The 19,419-nt window shown below is 48.1% G+C and overlaps 1 protein-coding gene across 3 annotated transcripts in view; it reads right to left on the reverse strand.

The window, feature by feature from the left end:
- The window catches only part of PGBD5 (piggyBac transposable element derived 5), a 442,361-nt gene extending 431,982 nt beyond the window's left edge, over positions 1 to 10,379 (reverse strand). Inside the window, exon 1 of one of the 3 annotated variants that reach the window (XM_056566918.1) lies at positions 9,597 to 10,377. In XM_056566918.1, the coding sequence (XP_056422893.1) occupies positions 9,597 to 10,263 (667 nt within the window). In that variant the 5' untranslated portion in view covers positions 10,264 to 10,377. Of the gene's footprint in view, positions 1 to 9,596 lie in introns of all 3 variants that reach the window. The other 2 variants (XM_056566919.1, XM_056566920.1) reach the window with 2 other exon arrangements.
- Between the last annotated feature and the right edge of the window lie 9,040 nt (positions 10,380 to 19,419).

Raw genomic sequence — 19,419 nt, forward strand, 5'->3', positions numbered from 1 at the left:
TCTCTTCCCATGATTCCGGCCCAAAACCTGACTCCACCACCTCCTTGCTGATGTCGCAGCCTTGTTGGAACAGGGTTGCTGTCCACCACCCATCCGCTACTCCATCCATCTGGACCATCCAGTGTTGCACAGCACTCATCAGTGAACAAGACTGTTTGAAAATTAGTCTTCATGTATTTTTCTTCCCAATTTCTGCCATTTCTGCTTGGCAACAAGGAAAAAGTAAAATAGAGAAAAGGATGAAAATCAAACTAAGTGTACGCTCACACGAGCACGAGCTTGTGAGAATTGGTTAGTGGTGGCCAAATAGAAGGTTTATGCACAGTTGCAAGACTCTGGAGGACTCTACACCTTGATGCCCTTGGTATTTTAGCAGATGCTCTCTTGATCCGATGCATGGATCTGGCAGAAATCTTCCTCAATGTGTCTTTATCTGCACAAACCAATCTGTGCTCTGAATCAGCCACAAATCTCTTAATAATGCGATGATCACGCTTAAGTTTTTGTGAAATATCTAATGTTTTCATACCTCGTCCAAGGCATTGATCTATTTCACTCTTTTTGGCAGAAGAGAGATCCTTTTTCTTCCCCATATTGCTTGAAAATGGTGCTCTGCTTAATAATGTGGAACACCCACCTTTAGTAGTTTTTTCTTAAATTGGGTTCACCTGGCAATCTAATTATCACAGGTGACTGGGATTGTTTTCAGAGATCAAAAGAGCCCTAAGACACAATGTCATCCATGAGTTAAACTGAAAAACCAAATATTTAATCTTTGTGACACAAATTGAATTTGCATAATAATTTGGAATAGGATGTAAAATCTAAAGAAAAAAAAAAAATGACCTCAATTTTGAAACTATGGCCCTCATGAAAAATCGTAACAAGGTGTACAGTGAGTACTTACACATTTACACCTCACAGGTTTTTTGAACAGTGGGCCATAAATGTTATCATTTTCACAAGGTGTAATGGGAGAAATTGGGTTACAAAGGCCTATGGCATATCAGTAGTTGACGGTTATATACATGCTGAAACAACCATGTGACCCCATTACAAAAGTGTAGTTTTGGGAAAATGAAAATTGCTATTTTACTACTGATATGCCAATTCTGTTCCTAGAATGAGGACCCATAGCACAGCCAAAAGTAAAAATTATGCCCGCCCCAAACCCTATGTGGCCGTCCCTAACCTGTTGCCTGGTTTGAGGCAACATTCAAACCCCCAATGCTTTTTTTGGGGGGTGTTTGGGTTTAAAATTTAAAAGACAGTGTACTCTGGTCTGGTACAAAATTATATATGGGGTAAAATTATGGGATCATAAATTTAGTACTCCATGGAAGTGTGGTACTCCCTGAAGCAAATGTTAATTCAGAGGCCCGCATGATTGGGGAATGTGTCGTACTGAGTGGTGGTGTCCTTTCCCCCTCTTGCGACACACTACATTTTCTCTGGGACCCCTTTTTTTCCAGTGAGGACCACCTCCCCTGGAAAGTGTTGGCCTCGGGCCAAACACCAACAGTTTCAGAGGTGCTCTGGTCTGCTCTTTCCCGGAGGCCAAAGATCAGTGCCTTGAGGACTTTCTCCTGAAACTACAGGCATGTCCCTGTGTTTCCACCATACTGGGACAGTACAAAAGAGTTGCACATGGCAATCTGGACCATGTACTTGAATAAATTATAGGGTAAGTGGTTTTTGGGTGATGGTAGTGTAGTAACGGAGTGCTTTATATTCCGAGTCTTATAGCAATTTTCAGGAAAATACACATACGCTATTTTTGGTGCAAATATTCTTCACTCTTTATACAGTCATGGCCGTAAATGTTGGCACCCCTGAAATTTTTGAAGAAAATTAAGTATTTCTCGCAGAAAAGAATTGCAGTAACACATGTTTATTCCCTTTGTGTGTATTGGAACTAAACCAAAAAAAAGGAGGGAAAAAAAAAAAAAGAATATTGGACATAATGTCACATCAAACTCCAAAAATGGGCTGGACAAAATTGGCACCCTTAACTTAATATTTGGTAGCACACCCTTTGGAAGAATAACCATTAATAAGCTTCTTATACCTCTCAGCCGGAATGTTGGACCACTCTTCCTTTGTAAACTGCTCCAGGTCTCTCTTATTGAAAGGGCGCCTTTTCCCAACAGCAATTTTAAGATCTCTCCACAGGTGTTCAATGGGATTTAGAGCTGGACTCATTGCTGGCCACTTCAGAACTCTCCAGCGCTTAGTTGCCATCCATTTCTGGGTGCTTTTTGACGTATGTTTGGGGTCATTGTCCTGCTGGAAGACCCAAGACGCAAACCCAGCTTTCTGACACTGGGCTGTACATTGCGACCCAAAATCCGTTGGCAATCCTCAGATTTCATGATGCCTTGCACACATTCAAGGCACCCAGTGCCATATGCAGCAAAACAACCTCAAAACATCATTGAACCTTCACCAGATTTTTGCTTACTCAAGTTTGTTTTAGCAAAATGTAGTCTTGCTTTTTTATGTCTCTGTATGAGCAGTGGGGTCCTCCCGGGACTCCTGTCATAGCGTTTCATTTCATTTAAATGTCGATGGATGGTTCACGCCGACACTGATGCTCCCTGAGCCTGCAGGAAAGCTTGAATATCTTTGGAACTTGTTTGGGGCTGCTTAACCAAATCCGGACTATCCTTCACTGACACCTTTCATCAATGTTTCTCTTCCGTCCACGCCCAGGGACATTAGCTACACAGTGTCATTGGTTGCAAACTTCTTTATAATGTTGCGCACTGTGGACAAAGTCAAATCTAGATCTCTGGAGATGGACTTGTAACCTTAAGATTGTTGATATTTTTGCACAATTTCGGTTCTCAAGTCATCAGACAGTTCTCTTCTCTTTCTGTTGTCCATGCTTAGTGTGGCACACACAGACATACAATGCAAAGACTAAGTGAACTTAACTCCTTTTTATCTGCTTTTAGGTGTTATTTTTATATTGCTAACACCTATTACTTGCTCCAGGTGAATTTAAAAGAGCATCACATGCTTGAAACAATCTTATTTTTCCACAATTTTGAAAGGGTGGCAATAATTTTATCCAGCCCATTTTTGGAGTTTGGTGTGACATTATGTCCAATTTGCTTTTTTCCTTCCTTTTTTGGTTTAGTTCCAATACACATAAAGGGAATAAACTTGTATAGCAATCTCAAATGCGATAGATCTACATGCTACATGCCCCACAAAAACCATTTCAGAAAAACTCACTCTCCAAAAGCCCATTGTCGCTCCTTCCCTTCTGAGCCCTCTACTGCGCCCGCCGAACACTTGACATACACATATGAGATATTTCCTTACTTGAGAGAAATTGCGTTACACATTTTAGGAAGATTTATCTCCTTTTAAAAATTCTAAAACTGGGTCTACAAGAACATGCCATTGTAAAAAATGAAGATTTTGAATTTTCTCCTTCAATTTGCTGCTATTCCTGTGAACACCTAAAGGTTAATAAACCTTTTGAATGTCATTTTGAATACTTTGAGGGGTGCAGTTTTTATAATGGGGTCATTTGTGGGGCATTTCTAATATGAAGGCCCTTCAAATCCACTTCAAAACAGAACTGGTCCCTGAAAAATTTAGATTTTGAAAATTTTGTGAAAAATTGGAAAATTGCTGCTGAACTTTGAAGCCCTCTGATCTCTTCCAAAAGTAAAAACATGTCAACGTTATGATGCAATCATAAAGTAGACATGTTGTATATGAGAATCAATACATAATTTATTTGGAATATTCATTTTCCTTATAAGCAGAGAGCTTAAAAGTTAAAAAAAATGCACAATTTTCAATTTTTACATAAAATTTTGGAATTTTTCACCAAGAAACGATGCAAGTATCGACAAAATTTTACCACTAACAAAGTAAAATATGTCACGAAAAAACTCTCGGAATCAGAATGAAAGGTAAAAGCATCCCAGAGTTATTAATGCTTAAAGTGAAAGTGGTCAGATGTTCAAAAAATGGCCGGGTCCTACAGTGAAAATTGTCTGGGTCCTTAAGGGGTTAAGACGTGGCGATCAAAGTTGACCGCCACAACTGAAGTGAAACTTAAAGTATCCCGGCAGCTCAGCAGGGCTGTCCCAAACAGCTTACAGGACACCGGGAGGATCCCTACCTGCCTCCTCGTTGTCCGATCGACGAATGACTGCTCTGGGTCTGAGAATCAGAATCAGTGCTGATAACACTGATCAATGGCATGTTAATACATGCCAGTGATCAGTGTAAAAGATCAGCCCCTATGGGGGCTATAACACTGCAAAAAAAAAAAAAAAAAGTGAAAAAAGTGAAAAAAAAGTCTTAATATATGTGCTTTAACCCTTCCCTAATAAAAGTTTGAATCAACCCGCTTTTCCCATAAAAAAAAAGTGTAAATAGTAAGTTTTGTTATTACATACTGGAGTGCCCATGTGGCCTTCAGTATGTAGGCAGAAATACACAAAAGTTAAGGAAGCAAATTAATTTGCATCGCTTTAATATCAAGCATCAGTATACAAAGCACAGTGTGTCTCGGCATTTTATGTTGTTCCATGATTCTAATCCAGACCTTTTAAAAAAAGTGACCCCAGTTGAGCAAATAAAATAAGGTTTTATTAGATTAACCCCTGAAGGACCACGGGCGTATGGGTACGCCCTGGCTCCCTGGTACTTAAGGACCAAGGGCGTACCTGTATGCCCGTGGGAATTTCGGTCTCCACCGCTCACCAGGCGGGGACCGGACTGGGGTAACTGCTGATATCTATCAGCAGGCACCGCATTTAAATGCCCAGGGGGTCCTGAGACCCCCCATGTCAGCGATCAAACCGGCAATTTCCGGCAATTCCGGGTCATATGGGTCTCCAGTGACCCGGCAAATAAGGGGGATTGGGGTTGTCCAAGACACCCACGATCCCCCTGAAGGGATAGGAGTGATGATCCTCCTATCCCTACTATTGGTCGTTCAGAAGCGACGACGTATAGCAGATTGGGGGCGGGGGGGGTTAACGTTCGGTTCCCCCCTTCTGCCCACCCACAGTAGGACAGGCAGAACAGGGGAACCAACGGGGACCGGCGCCAAAGGTCCACTTACCCGTCGGCGGCGACAGCGGGCGGCGATCAGCGGCAGCAGAGGACTGATGCGGCTCCCTGGATCCTACCGAAGCCGGTGAGTTGCCTAGCAACATCTGGAGGGCTACAGTTTGAGACCACTATACAGTGGTCTCTAAACTGTAGCCCTCCAGATGTTGAAAACTACAACTCCCAGCATGCCCAGACAGCTGTTTGGGCATGCTGGGATTTGCAGTTTTGCAACAGCTAGAGGGCTACAGTTTGGAGATCACTGTGCAGTGGTCTCTAAACTTTGGCCCTCTAGATCTTGCAAAACACTACAGATCATGGCGCAAAAAAGGAGCCCTCATACAGCCCCGTATAGGGAAAATTTTAAAGTTGCTTGACTTTTTTTTAAAGCAGTACCATAATAGAAAAGCATGTACGCATGGGCATCATATTGACCCACAGAATAAATATGGCATATCATTTCTACCAGAAAGTGCACTCCAAATAAACAAACCCACACCCCCAAAGTAGCAAAATTGCATTTTTCTTTTCAATTTCTCTCACAAATATATATTTTCTTGGTTGCGCCATACACTTTATAGTAAAATGAGTGATGTCATTACAAAGTACAATTGGTCGTGCAAAAACAATCCTCATATGGGTCTGTGGATGGCGAAATGAGTTATAGCTCTTAGAAAGCGAGGAGGAAAAAATCAAAACAAAAAAAGTAAATATTATGTGACTTCGAGGCCAAAATGGGCTGTGTCCTTAATTCTATGAAGGGTTTGCTACAGTTTATCAGAAAGGTAATTTGTTACAATGTGTATTCTTGAGTGACAGTCACCCTTGGCCGTCACCACCACATTAGGAATGCAGCTGCCCTCTACCAGTTTAACAGGGCAATGGCTGCTGGCAGTAGATGTGCTGAGACAGTCATGTCTGCTAGAATACACCGGGCCCTCCGCTGCCCGCCAATGAGGAGCAGATCAACCACTACTGAGGAGTCGGACTGTGATGGTAACTAACTTTGGTCGGAGCCTTCTGCCATATAGGGACTATACAGGATGGCTGGTAATCTCTACTGTTTGGGGCACTATAGGTGCTGGAAAAGTGCAGAGCCTAAAATGTTTGTCTTGCAGGTTCTGTGGAGACTTGTTGTGTTGGGAATTAGTCGTCATGACAGTCTGGGCCGGATGAAGAAGAAAAAGGAAAGTAACAGACTCTGGTCAGAGCGAGTCGCCTGATGTAACTGCATGTAATCGCTTATATGGTCTGCAGAACCTACAGCTGATCTCTACCATTATATGGTCACCGTATGTGGGAATATCTGTAGAAGTGGGAGTGGGGACAGTAGTTACCTCTGTTCTCTCCTTCTCTGGCTACTATATATGGTCCTATATATTCACATCATGATTTAACCTTACACTTAGGGTATATATTCTGTCAACATATACTGCGGTGCAGTTGCAATGCCCCCCCATTTACTTTAGTGGCCTTAACATAGTCAAGGGCTAGTGTCTATGTTTAGTCCATTTTCTGCTTGTATGTTTACTTAGTGTGACTAAAAAGTGCGGTCTACTTTACAGTGCTGCAAAGGGTAAGTTTAAATGGTGATGTAAACAGCCCTCTAGTAGGATAACACAGAGGGTTAAACCCGTTTATAAAAAAAAAAATGTGTATACAGTTAAAATCTGTGACTGAGCAATGAGTAGAAGCCTAATTGCAATTATTGAATAAAAAGCCATGAACAGATGAAAAATAGAGGACACGTAGGAAGAAAAGACTGAGCCTTCTCCTCCTTCTAAATCCATTCTGGCTTTGTATTTCTAAATTGCAATTAAAAACTAATGTGGTTATGCCAAGGGCATTACCACTTGGGCATCAAAGGTCTTCCACCAAGGCAAAGGGTTGTCAAGCTGTCTTTATCATGATGGGATGACATATACGTAGAGGCGGCTCCTCCATTAGGCCACTTAGGCAGGGGCCGTGCTCTGACCCCCAACCATCGCAAGTACATTGGTGTCTGGGGCATCCGATAAGCCCTGCTCTGCGACTTTAAGAAAGCGTGTACGCTGGTAGCATGTACGAGCAGGCATGTCTAGCATGTCCCTGCCCGGCCCCCGTCAGCTCCACGGAGAGGAGATAGTAAGAGTTGCCAGTAACTTCCCAGCTTCTCCCCCTGAGACCACCCGTGGCTGCCTGTTAAGCGTTTCAGGTCAGATGTGTGACTGTCACTATGTGCCCTCTAGTGCCTGTTCCTCTTCAGTACAGTTCTGCAATGTGCAGCTGCCCCCGGCAGGTTACCATTAAGGGCCCAGCAGTGGTCAGCTGTGAAGAAGAAAATGTCCACTTGCCATGCTATATGACCCTACCCCCTTGTGTGCATAGTTCTATCACATAGTACTATCACAGTGATATCGATGTGCTTAACCCTGTAATGTTTCATCACTGTATATTAACCCTTTAATACAGTGTTTCCCAACCAGGATGCCTCTAGGTGTCGCAAAACTACAACTCCCAGCATGCCTGGACATCCAAAGGCTGTCCAGGCATGCTGGGAGTTGTAGTTTTGCAACATCTGGAGGCGCCCTGGTTGGGAAACACTGCTTTAATGTCATGTAACATCATTGTATATTAACCCTGCACTGTGACAACACTGTGTGTATTATCCATGTACTGTGATGTCACTGTGTATATTAACCCTGTAATGTGACATCATTGTATATTAATCCTGTACTGTGCTGTCACTTTGCATATTAACCCTATACTGTGACACACAGCACAGTGACATCACAGTACAGAGTAACTATAACCCTAGATGTCACAGTACATGGATAATACACACAGTGACGTTACAGTACAGGGTTAATACATGCACAATTATGTCACATTACATGCATATATAGTGGCGTTACATTACATGGATAATAGACAGTGGCGTCACAATACAGTGATCATACACCCAATGATGTCACAGGGATAATGTTCACAGTGATGTTACAATATGTGGGGCAATACACAAGGGGAGTTTGTAAAGAGCTGGGGTTGGTGCTATAGAAAGGAACCCAAAATGTTTGTCTGGCAGAGACATGGCCAGGAGAAGTCATCATGGTGATTTGAGCAGGATAGAGAAGAAAAGGAAGAGAGGTGAACAATCAAAGAAAATGCCACCTGTCAGTCGCTAGATTTAACTAATCACATATGATCTGCAGATCGCTCACGTACAGCTGGTATCTACCACTATATAGTCACTGTATATAATCACGTATATGGTATACAGATCTGTGTACAGTTGGTATCTACCACTATGGTTAGTGTAAAGTGATTTTTATACAGTAACAGTATTGTGGTGTTAGTCATTAGTCGCAATGGTGGTGGTGAGCACCTATTTCATTTTGTATGGCGGGTCTGACCATCATTTTTATTTTATTTTTTCGTACTGGTATTATTGGTAATATTCTCAGAATACACGGTTTAGTCAGTAAGATTATGATGGTAATATGTATGGTGAAAATATGTATTATTGGTGATTGCGATCTTGGTGTGCTGGACAAAATTTGCCATGTGGCCCACCAGACACTAGTTACACCTCTGATCTTGAGAGATTTCTGCCTGTTGCCACTTGAGATTGGTGCTGGGGTGACAGCGCAACTATCCCACAGCCGGATCATCATGGGAAGTCTGAAGAAAATAATGCGGGGCCTCATGTTCGAGGTCTGGGGCCACCTCTGCATCTACATTGGGCATTTCAGCATCCTTCTGGATGGACTACTGCTGCCAAAAACATGACTAAAGCTCGACAATCCCTTTACTGCTCACTTGATCTAAGGCCCCTTTCACACTCCAAATTACTCCGTTTTAAAGATCCGAACGAAGTTCTGTCTGAAAATCAGCTGTAAAATGGCAGTTACAAAATCCTATACGGCCGTTAGAAAATCCCATTATAGTCTATGGGATTTTCTAATAGCCGTTTTTCCTGTTTCTATCTTCCGTCACAAAATAACGGCCGTTAATAATGGGCTATAACGTGTTAAAACGGCTATTAGAAAAATCCCATAGACTATAATGGGATTTTCTAACGGTCATATAGGATTTTGTAACTGCCATTTTACAGCTGATTTTCAGACAGAACTTCGTACGGATCTTTAAAACGGAGTAATTTTGGAGTGTGATAGAATTCTAACATAACACTCACTAGTATTGCCTACAGTAGGCAAAACTCCACCAGCACACAACTGTTATTTTTTTTTTTTTTTTGCACCCATACTTGGTCTAAGCATACTACAGCCAGATTGGGCTCCCTTTTTTTCTGTTAGTCTCGCTGTCTGAACTTAACATTTGTTATAAATGAATCATTTTCAGCCACAGAAAGATAAAATGGAGGGTAACCAGATGTATGACACATGGGATGATGGATCTGTGGGCCGAGTTACACTTACACTCCTCCACCTTTTACACAGAGAGACAAACCCTAAACATGGACATCTGAGGAAGTCAGGCAGGTAGGCACTGGATTGACACTTCTGATTCCTTACCAGTAGTCTCCTTAAAGCTAGGGGTGGTTACATGCTGAAGGGTGGAGGACCAACCATCCCCATCATCCAGATCATCCTCGGGCTTCCTCTGGCAGGCAGCATCACACACACCTCCCCTTTCACCTTCCTGCACCTGATCACTATAAAGGCCGGAGTCTTCAGCTTTGCATTTCCTCCTCTTGTCCTTTCCGTGGCCAACACTCAGCCTAACGGCTTTGGGCCTGAGGTGATTGTGCACATCTGACAGTTCAGGCTGATCGCCTTGTTCACAGCTTGCCGGCTTTTCTGCCGCATCATCCTCCTCGGACGAGCTGACTTCAGCGGAAGATTCCGGGGATGTGCTGTAGAACGGATTACCGCTGCTGTCCTCGGATTCCCCGAAAAGGTCATCGGAGATCTGCAGGCTCTCATAGCGGCTGCGGGCGGCTTCAAGCAGAGACACGGCCGCCTTGTTCTCAGCGATGTCAGAAACATTTGCCGGCATCATCGTACTAGATACAGCTGAAGTGGAGACTAAAGCAGTGAGCGCTGAAGAATCGCAGATCTGAGCGTTTCCTTTCTCCTCCCCAGATCCGCCTCTTTTTCTTTTATCCTTTGGGCGTGATTGCTCGCCGGGTCGGCGACATGACAGCGTCCCATTGCAGTGTACAGTGTGCTGCTGTCTCATGGTTAGAGTCGAGCTCCTTCTTGGAAGCGCAAAGTGGCGATGCAACCACGCTGAGGCAATGACTCTCCCCTACTGGCCGACTGGATGACTGTATTGGTGGGAAAGGACAATTGTTGACCTGAAGTCCCTACTGCCACAGAATGCTATCAACTTACCCCCCCCCCCCACCCCCCAACTAGGTTTCCACACAGGTTTTTTTTTTTTTTTTTCTGTATTTTTAAACTGCCACTGCAAAGTTGGACCCATAAGGAATATGTATACCAGGGGCGGACACAGACAACAGAGGGCCCCTGTGCAAAGAATGTGCCTGGGCCCCCCCCCCCCCCCCCAAAAAAAAAAAGTAAAATGCCATAAAATTGCACTGCAACTCACATTAATTTGCATTAGATAGGCAGCAGTTCCCCCACATTAGGTAGCATAGATTCCCCACATTAGGTAGCATAGTTTCCCCACATTATGTAGCATATATTCCCCACATTAGGTAGCATTGCATAGTTTCCCCACATTAGGTAACGTAGCATAATTTCCCCACATTAGGTAGCGTAGCATATATTCCCCACATTAGGTAGCGCAGCATATATTCCCCACATTAGGTAGCGTAGCATAGATTCCCTACATTAGGTAGCGTAGCCCCACATTAGGTAGCGTAGCATAGCATATATTCCCCACATTAGGTAGCATGGCATAGATTCCCCACATTAGGTAGCGTAGCATATATTCCCCACATTAGGTAGTGTAGCAAAGATTCCCCACATTAGGTAGCATAGCATATATTCCCCACATTAGGTAGCATAGATTCCCCACATTAGGTAGCATAGCATATATTCCCCACATTAGGTAGCATAGATTCCCCACATTAGGTAGCATAGCATATATTCCCCACATTAGGTAGCATAGATTCCCCACATAAGGTAGCGTAGCATAACCCCAACAAACACACACACACTCTCACTCACCCACACACTCTTACCTGGCCTGCGCTACTTACATTTGCCCATGGGGACTTCCTGGCAGAGGTGCGTGCTATAAGTGACATCATCGCACGCTCTGCGCTGGACGTCAGCGTCCAGGTGCTTGCGATGACGTCACTCACTGCACGCACCTCAGCCAGGAAGTCCCCATGGGCAGATGTAAGTAGCAGTTTAGTGACTGGGCAAGACTGGTTTCCCTGTCATATGTGCACTGGCAGGGCTGCCATCAGAAATTTCGGGGCCCCTTACACAACTCAAGGCCTGAGACCCCCACCGATCACCTCGGTTGAAGTGGTTCTCCAGCTGTTGGAAAGCTAAAACTCCCATCATGTCTGGAGAGCCTCAGGCAATGGGAGTTGTAGTTTTGTAACAGCTGAAGAGACACAGATTGGACACAGTTTTACCCATCATCACTGCAGAACTTACAAGTGACTACAGCTCTGATGGGACAGTCATAAGAACACACAATGATGTCAGTGACCTGAGTGACGTCTTCTTTTCTTCTTCATCTCGTCCAGAGACCAGGTCTTCCCCCAGCTCCATCTTCTCTGCAGAGTCTGACATCCAGACATCATTGGCTCCTCACTGTCAGCAGATCCTCATCCTCTACATGAAGACAGTAATCATTATAACCTTGCCAGAAAGTGTAACCTAAATAAAATACTGCCCCACACTGTACCCTGAATATAATACTGCTATACACTGTACCCACTAAATATAATACTGCCACACACTGTACCCTGAATATAATCCTGCCACACACTGTACCCTGAATATAATACTGCCACACACTGTACCATGAATAGCATACTGCCATACACTGTACCCACTAAATATAATACTGCTATTCAATGTACCCACTAAATATAATACTGCCCCACACAGTACCCTAAATAAAATACTGTCACACACTGTACCCTAAATAAAATACTGCCCCACACTGTACCCTAAATATAATATTGCCAGACACTGTACCCTGAATACAATACTGCTGTACACTGTACCCACTAAATATAATACTGCTATACACTGTATCCACTAAATATAATCCTGCTACACACTGTAACCTGAATATAATACTGCCACACACTGTACTCCGAATATAATACTGCCACACATTGTACCCACTAAATATAATACTGCCACACACTGTACCCTGAATATAATACTGCTATACACTGTACCCTGAATATAATAATACTATACACTGTACCCTGAATATAATACTGCTACACACTGTGCCCACTAAATATAATGCTGCCACACACCGTACCCTGAATATAATAATGCTATACACTGTAACCTGAGTATAATACTGCTATACACTGTACCCACTAAATATAATCCTGCCACACACTGTACCCTGAATATAATACTGCTATACACTGTACCCACTAAATATAATCCTGCCACACACTATACCCACTAAATATAATCCTGCCACACACTATACCCACTTAATATAATACCTCTTATCCTCTGTGTCCTCATCATTCCTCATCACCCCCATAACCCCTGCCAAACCTCTCCTCAACACTACTATAACCACCCCCGCACCTCTCCTCATCACTACTATAACCCCCCCGCACCTCTCCTCATCACTACTATAACCCCCCCGCACCTCTCCTCATCACTACTATAACCCCCCCACACACCTCTCCTCATCACTACTATAACCCCCCCACACACCTCTCCTCATCACTACTATAACCCCCGCACCTCTCCTCATCACTACTATAACCCCCGCACCTCTCCTCATCACTACTATAACCCCCGCACCTCTCCTCATCACTATTATAATGCCCCCTGCATCTCTCACCACCCCCATAACACCCCCCTGCACCTCTCTTCACCCCCATAACACCCTCCTGCACCTCTTATCACCCCCATAACCCCCCCTGCACCTCTCATCACCCCATAACACCCCCCCTCTCATCACCCCATAACACCCCCTGCATCTCTCATCACTCCCATAACACCCCCTGCATCTCTCATCACTCCCATAACACCCCCTGCATCTCTCATCACTCCCATAACACCCCCTGCATCTCTCATCACCCCCATAACCCCCCCTGCATCTCTCATCACCCCCATAACCCCCCTGCACCTCTCATCACCCCCATAACCTCCCCATGCACCTTTCATCCCCCCATAACACCCCCTGCACCTCTCATCCCCCGATAACACCCCCCTGCACCTCTCATTACCCCATAACACCCCCCTGCATCTCTCATTACCCCCATAACCCCCTGCACCTCTCATCACCCCCATAACCTCCCCATGCACCTTTCATCCCCCCATAACACCCCCCTGCACCTCTCATCCCCCCATAACACCCCCTGCACCTCTCATTACCCCCATAACACCCCCTGCACCTCTCATTACCCCCATAACCCCCCCTCTCATCACCCCTATAACACCCCAAGCAAAAGTTCCCCTGCACCTCTCATCACCATTGTAGTCTGCAAACAACATAGCCCCCATCCAACCCCCCCCCCCCCCCCCCCCCGTTCACTTACCCTGCCGGGGTTCGGTGCAGCTGCTGCTCCTGTCACAGTGTTCCACTGCACGGGGAGGATCCGTCGGGAGGCTGCTGGACTGGAGATTGCGCCGGGACCGGTCAGGTGACTGGAGTAGACGTGCGTGCCTGCGCGGGGCACGTCGACTCCCATCAGCCCTTGGCCTGTCCGGCCCTGCCGTACTTCTTAAGGGGCCCGCGCCCTAGAAAGAGCGGGCCTCATAGTCCTGCGGGACCCCAGACTATGAGGCCCGGTCATAGTTCTGACGGGTACCCAGCCAGGAGTCAGTGAGTGACAGTCGCAGTCACTCACTGACTAGCCGGAAAAAAAAAAGTACAGGGACGTCCGGGCCTCCCTGAAGCTCCGGGCCCCATACAAGTGTATGGGTTTACCCCCTGATGGCGGCCCTGTCCACTGGGTCCGATGGTAGGACCGGCCCAGCGTGTGAGGGCGGGCGGGCGGGCCCCCTCCCACGCTGGGCCCCTGTGCAGCTGAACCGGCTGCACAGGCGATATGTCCGCCCCTGGTCCGATGGTAGGACCGGCCCAGCGTGTGAGGGCGGGCGGGCGGGCGGGCCCCCTCCCACGCTGGGCCCCTGTGCAGCTGAACCGGCTGCACAGGCGATATGTCCGCCCCTGATGTATACCATTGTCTCTGCCCCTGATACTCCTAGTGGCAGAACATTCACCCTGTCCTATAACTAGTGGTTTCATCACAAGAGCTGTAGCTAGCTCCTTTTGCACCTGAAGCGAGAACAGACATGCGAGACACCCTTACCGAATAATTTTTTTTATATGTTGGCTATGTGGAGGACCCCCTGGAGGTAGGTAGCTTGGCCAGGTTTCACCCCTTTTACAGCTGTAGAGGAGTACAGTGGTGAATAGGTGTAGGGCAATGACAGAGGAGTGTTCATGAGTGACAGAGGGGCGTACAGGGGTGTAAAGGTATTATGTGGTGACAAAAGGGGTGTACAGGGGGAGGGGGTTCAGTACCTGAAGCTCAGTAGGCCTCTCTCAGCGTCACCCCAGCTCCTTCCCCATGATTCTGCTGAGGTACCAGGGAGAATCTGGAGTCCAGAGCTGCTCCACAGGAGGGGAAGGATTGGATCTGCAGCAACCCTGTCCAGACATGGCACACAGACTTTACTCTCCAGCACGGCCGGCTTTAGCTCCATATCTCCCACCAGCGTGTCCTGGCCAGGGCCGGCCTTACGTGTTCAGGTACCCTGTGCAAGCTAATCTTGTGGCGCTCATCACCCCCCTTGCACCTCTCATCACCCCCATAACCCCCCTGCACCTCTCATCACCCCCCCATAACCCCCATGCACCTCTCATCACCCCTGCACCTCTCATCACCCCCATGCACCTCTCATCACCCCCTGCACCTCTCATCACCCCCATGCACCTCTCATCACCCCCATGCACCTCATCACTCCCATAACCCCCCCCCCCGCCCTGCACCTCTCATCACCCCCATAACCTCCCCTGCACCTCTCATCACCCCCCCTGCACCTCTCATCACCCCATAACCCCCCTGCACCTCTCATAACCTCCATGCACCTCTCATCACCCCCATAACCTCCCCTGCACCTCTCATCACCCCCATAACCTCCCCTGCACCTCTCATCACCCCCATAACCCCCTGCACCTCTCATCACCCCCCATAACCCCCTGCACCTCTCATCACCCCCCCACAACCTCCCCCCCTGCACCTCTAATCACCCCCATAACCCCCCCCCCTCCTGCACCTCTCATCACCCCCATAACCCCCCCCCCTCCTGCACCTCTCATCACCCCCATAACCCCCCCCCTCCTGCACCTCTCATCACTCCCATAACCCCCCCCTCCTACACCTCTCATCACTCCCATAACCCCCCCCCCTGCACCTCTCATCACTCCCATAACCCCCCCCTCCTGCACCTCTCATCACTCCCATAACCCCCCCCCCTCCTGCACCTCTCATCACTCCCATAACCCCCCCCCCTCCTGCACCTCTCATCACTCCCATAACCCCCCCTCCTGCACCTCTCATCACTCCCATAACCCCCCCCCTCCTGCACCTCTCATCACTCCCATAACCCCCCCCCTCCTGCACCTCTCATCACTCCCATAACCCCCCCCTCCTGCACCTCTCATCACTCCCATAACCCCCCCCTCCTGCACCTCTCATCACTCCCATAACCCCCCCCCCTCCTGCACCTCTCATCACTCCCATAACCCCCCCCCCCTCCTGCACCTCTCATCACTCCCATAACCCCCCCCCCTCCTGCACCTCTCATCACTCCCATAACCCCCCCCTCCTGCACCTCTCATCACTCCCATAACCCCCCCCCCTCCTGCACCTCTCATCACTCCCATAACCCCCCCCCCCCCCCTCCTGCACCTCTCATCACTCCCATAACCCCCCCCCTCCTGCACCTCTCATCACTCCCATAACCCTCCCCCCTCCTGCACCTCTCATCACTCCCATAACCCCCCCCCTCCTGCACCTCTCATCACTCCCATAACCCCCCCCCCTGCACCTCTCATCAGTCCCATCACCCCCCCTCCTGCACCTCTCATCACTCCCATCACCCCCCCTGCACCTCTCATCACCCCCATCACCCCCCTGCACCTCTCATCACCCTCCCATAACCCCCATGCACCTCATCACCCCCCCCCCATAACCCCCATGCACCTCATCACCCCCCATAACCCCCATGCACCTCTCATCACCCCCTGCACCTCTTATCACCCCCATAACCTCCCCTGCACCTCTCATGCAAGTTTACTTACCCTGCCGCGCCGCGATCCCGCATCATATCGCGTTGGTCCCGGCGCTCATCAACGGCCGGGACCCGCGGCTAATACCACACATCGCCGATCGCGGCGATGTGCGGTATTAACCCTTTAGAAGCGGCGGTCAAAGCTGACCGCCGCTTCTAAAGTGAAAGTGAAAGTGACCCGGCTGCTCAGTCGGGCTGTTCGGGACCGCCACGGTGAAATCGCGGCATCCCGAACAGCTTGCAGGACACCGGGAGGGCCCCTACCTGCCTCCTCTGTGTCCGATCGGCGAATGACTGCTCCGTGCCTGAGATCCAGGCAGGAGCAGTCAAGCGCCGATAACACTGATCACAGGCGTGTTAATACACGCCTGTGATCTGTGTAAAAGATCAGTGTGTGCAGTGTTATAGGTCCCTATGGGACCTATAACACTGCAAAAAAAAAAGTGTTAATAAAGGTCATTTAACCCCTTCCCTAATAAAAGTTTGAATCACCCCCCTTTTCCCATAAAAAAAATAAAACAGTGTAAAAAAAATAAACATATGTGGTATCACACAATGATTTTTTTTTCCGTTTCGCCGTGCATTTTTGGGTAAAATGACTAATGTCACTGCAAAGTAGAATTGGCGACGCAAAAAATAAGCCATAATATGGATTTTTAGGTGGAAAATTGAAAGGGTTATGATTTTTAAAAGGTAAGGAGGAAAAAACGAAAGTGCAAAAACTGAAAAACCCTGAGTCCTTAAAGGAGTAGTCCAGTGGTGATTCAGTGGTGAGCAACTTATCCCCTATCCTAAGGATAAGGGATAAGTTGCAGATCGCGGGGGTCCGACCCCTGGGGCCCCCCGCGATCTCCTGTACGGAGCCCCGACAGCCCGCTGGAAGGGGGCGTGTCGACCTCCGCACGAGGCGGCGGCCGACACGCCCCCTCAATACAACTCTATGGCAGAGCCGAAGCGCAAATGTATTGAGGGGGCGTGTCGTCCGCCGCCTCGTGCGGGGGTCGACACCCGCTATCTCGGCGGAGAGCCGGGGCCCCGTACAGAGAGATCGCAGGGGGCCCCAGCGGTCGGACCCCCGCAATCTCAAACTTATCCCCTATCCTTAGGGTAGGGGATAAGTTTTTCACCACTGGACTACCCCTTTAAGGGGTTAAAGGGGTACTCCAGGGAAGAAAAAGAAAAATGCCCCAAAGCCACCACAATACCTGTTCTGTGTCCCCTGTAGTTATTCATGTGATTTTGGCAGCTCCTTTGGCCCCTGATGTCTCCTAAATACTTTTTCCTTGTTTGCTGTACAGAGACTACAACTCCCAGAATTCATTGCAGGTCTGTGTAATGGCTGCCAGCCAACTGCTTACACTATCTGTGTGCAGGCTTACACTGCAGAACACACACACGCGCGCACACACACACACACACACACACACACACACACACACACACACCAAACTGTGTGAGAGAAAAAGTTCCCACAGCAACCAGCTAACAAGCTGAGGTAAAGTGCAAGCTGAGCTGTGATTGGCTGCATATGGGGAAATCTCTCCACTTTTTCTCTCACACAGTTTGATAAATCTGGGCCACTGTACATGTCTTTTTTTTTAAACTTTGCCTCCTGCCATAAATATTTGTGTGCAGGGCCGGATTAACGTAGGGGCGGATGGAGCTGCCGCTCCAGGTCCCTATATGAAAATAGGCCCAGCGGCCCACATAGTCCGCCCGATAAATATGTTAACAGAAAAAGAGGGCCGGCCCTGCTTCTTACTTACGGCTTTGGGTCACCCAGGGCCGTAAGTAAGAAGCAGGGCCGGTGCATTGCCGTGGAATGAGATTTGCCATAGAATGAGATGCTCCGCCTCCATCACATCCTATTGGCTCTCTCTTGTCACGTGACATATTTAAACGTCACGCATCGATGCGCACAGCAGTGTCAGTTTGGCCATCACGGGGAGAGGATCTCCTCACCCTGTGATAGCTGAAGCTGTACGGAGCTCTCATGGCCTCTGTGGCCCGACAGAAGTTCACACATGTACGCAGCTCATACGGCTGCCTCATATACATTTACTGTTGATCCACAGCGCTATCGGGATCCCGATGCCCGATGGCGCTGTCATCAGTGTGCGTCCCCGCCAGCGCCCCACGCCCGCAGCTCTACTCCCCCGTCCCCCGCATCTCTACTCCCCGTCCCCTGTTAACGCTCAGGGAGCGATCCACAGCGCTATGGGGATTCCTATGCCCCATGGCGCTGTCATCAGTGTGCGTCCCCGCGAGCGCCCCATGCCCGCAGCTCTACTCCCCGTCCCCCGCAGCTCTACTCCCCGTCCCGTTAACGCTCAGGGAGCGGGGAACAGAAAGTAGAGCATCGGGCGCAGGTAAAGTAGTACTGCGCATGCGCAGCACTACGCGCATAACTTAACCTGCGCCCAATGCTCTACTTTCTGTTCCCCGCTCCCTGAGCGTTAACGGGACGGGGAGTAGAGCTGCGGGGGGCGGAGGACGGGGAGTAGAGCTGCGGGCGTGGGGCGCTGGCGGGGACGCACACTGATGACAGCGCCATCGGGCATCGGGATCCCGATAGCGCTGTGGATCAACAGTAAATGTATATGAGGCAGCCGTATGAGCTGCGTACGTGTGAACTTCTGTCGGGCCACAGAGGCCATGAGAGCTCCGTACAGCTTCAGCTATCACAGGGTGAGGAGATCCTCTCCCTGTGATAGCTAAACTGACACTGCTGTGCGCATCGATGCGTGACGTTTAAATATGTCACGTGACAAGAGAGAGCCAATAGGATGTGATGGAGGCGGACCATCTCATTCTATGGCAAATCTCATTCCACGGCAATGCACCGGCCTGCAGAGCACTGTATTCTTTTTTTAAATAGCCTCTGGCCCTTTAAGGTGAGTAC

This window comes from Hyla sarda, chromosome 3, assembly GCF_029499605.1.
Source record: "Hyla sarda isolate aHylSar1 chromosome 3, aHylSar1.hap1, whole genome shotgun sequence".
Taxonomy (NCBI): Eukaryota; Metazoa; Chordata; class Amphibia; order Anura; family Hylidae; genus Hyla; species Hyla sarda.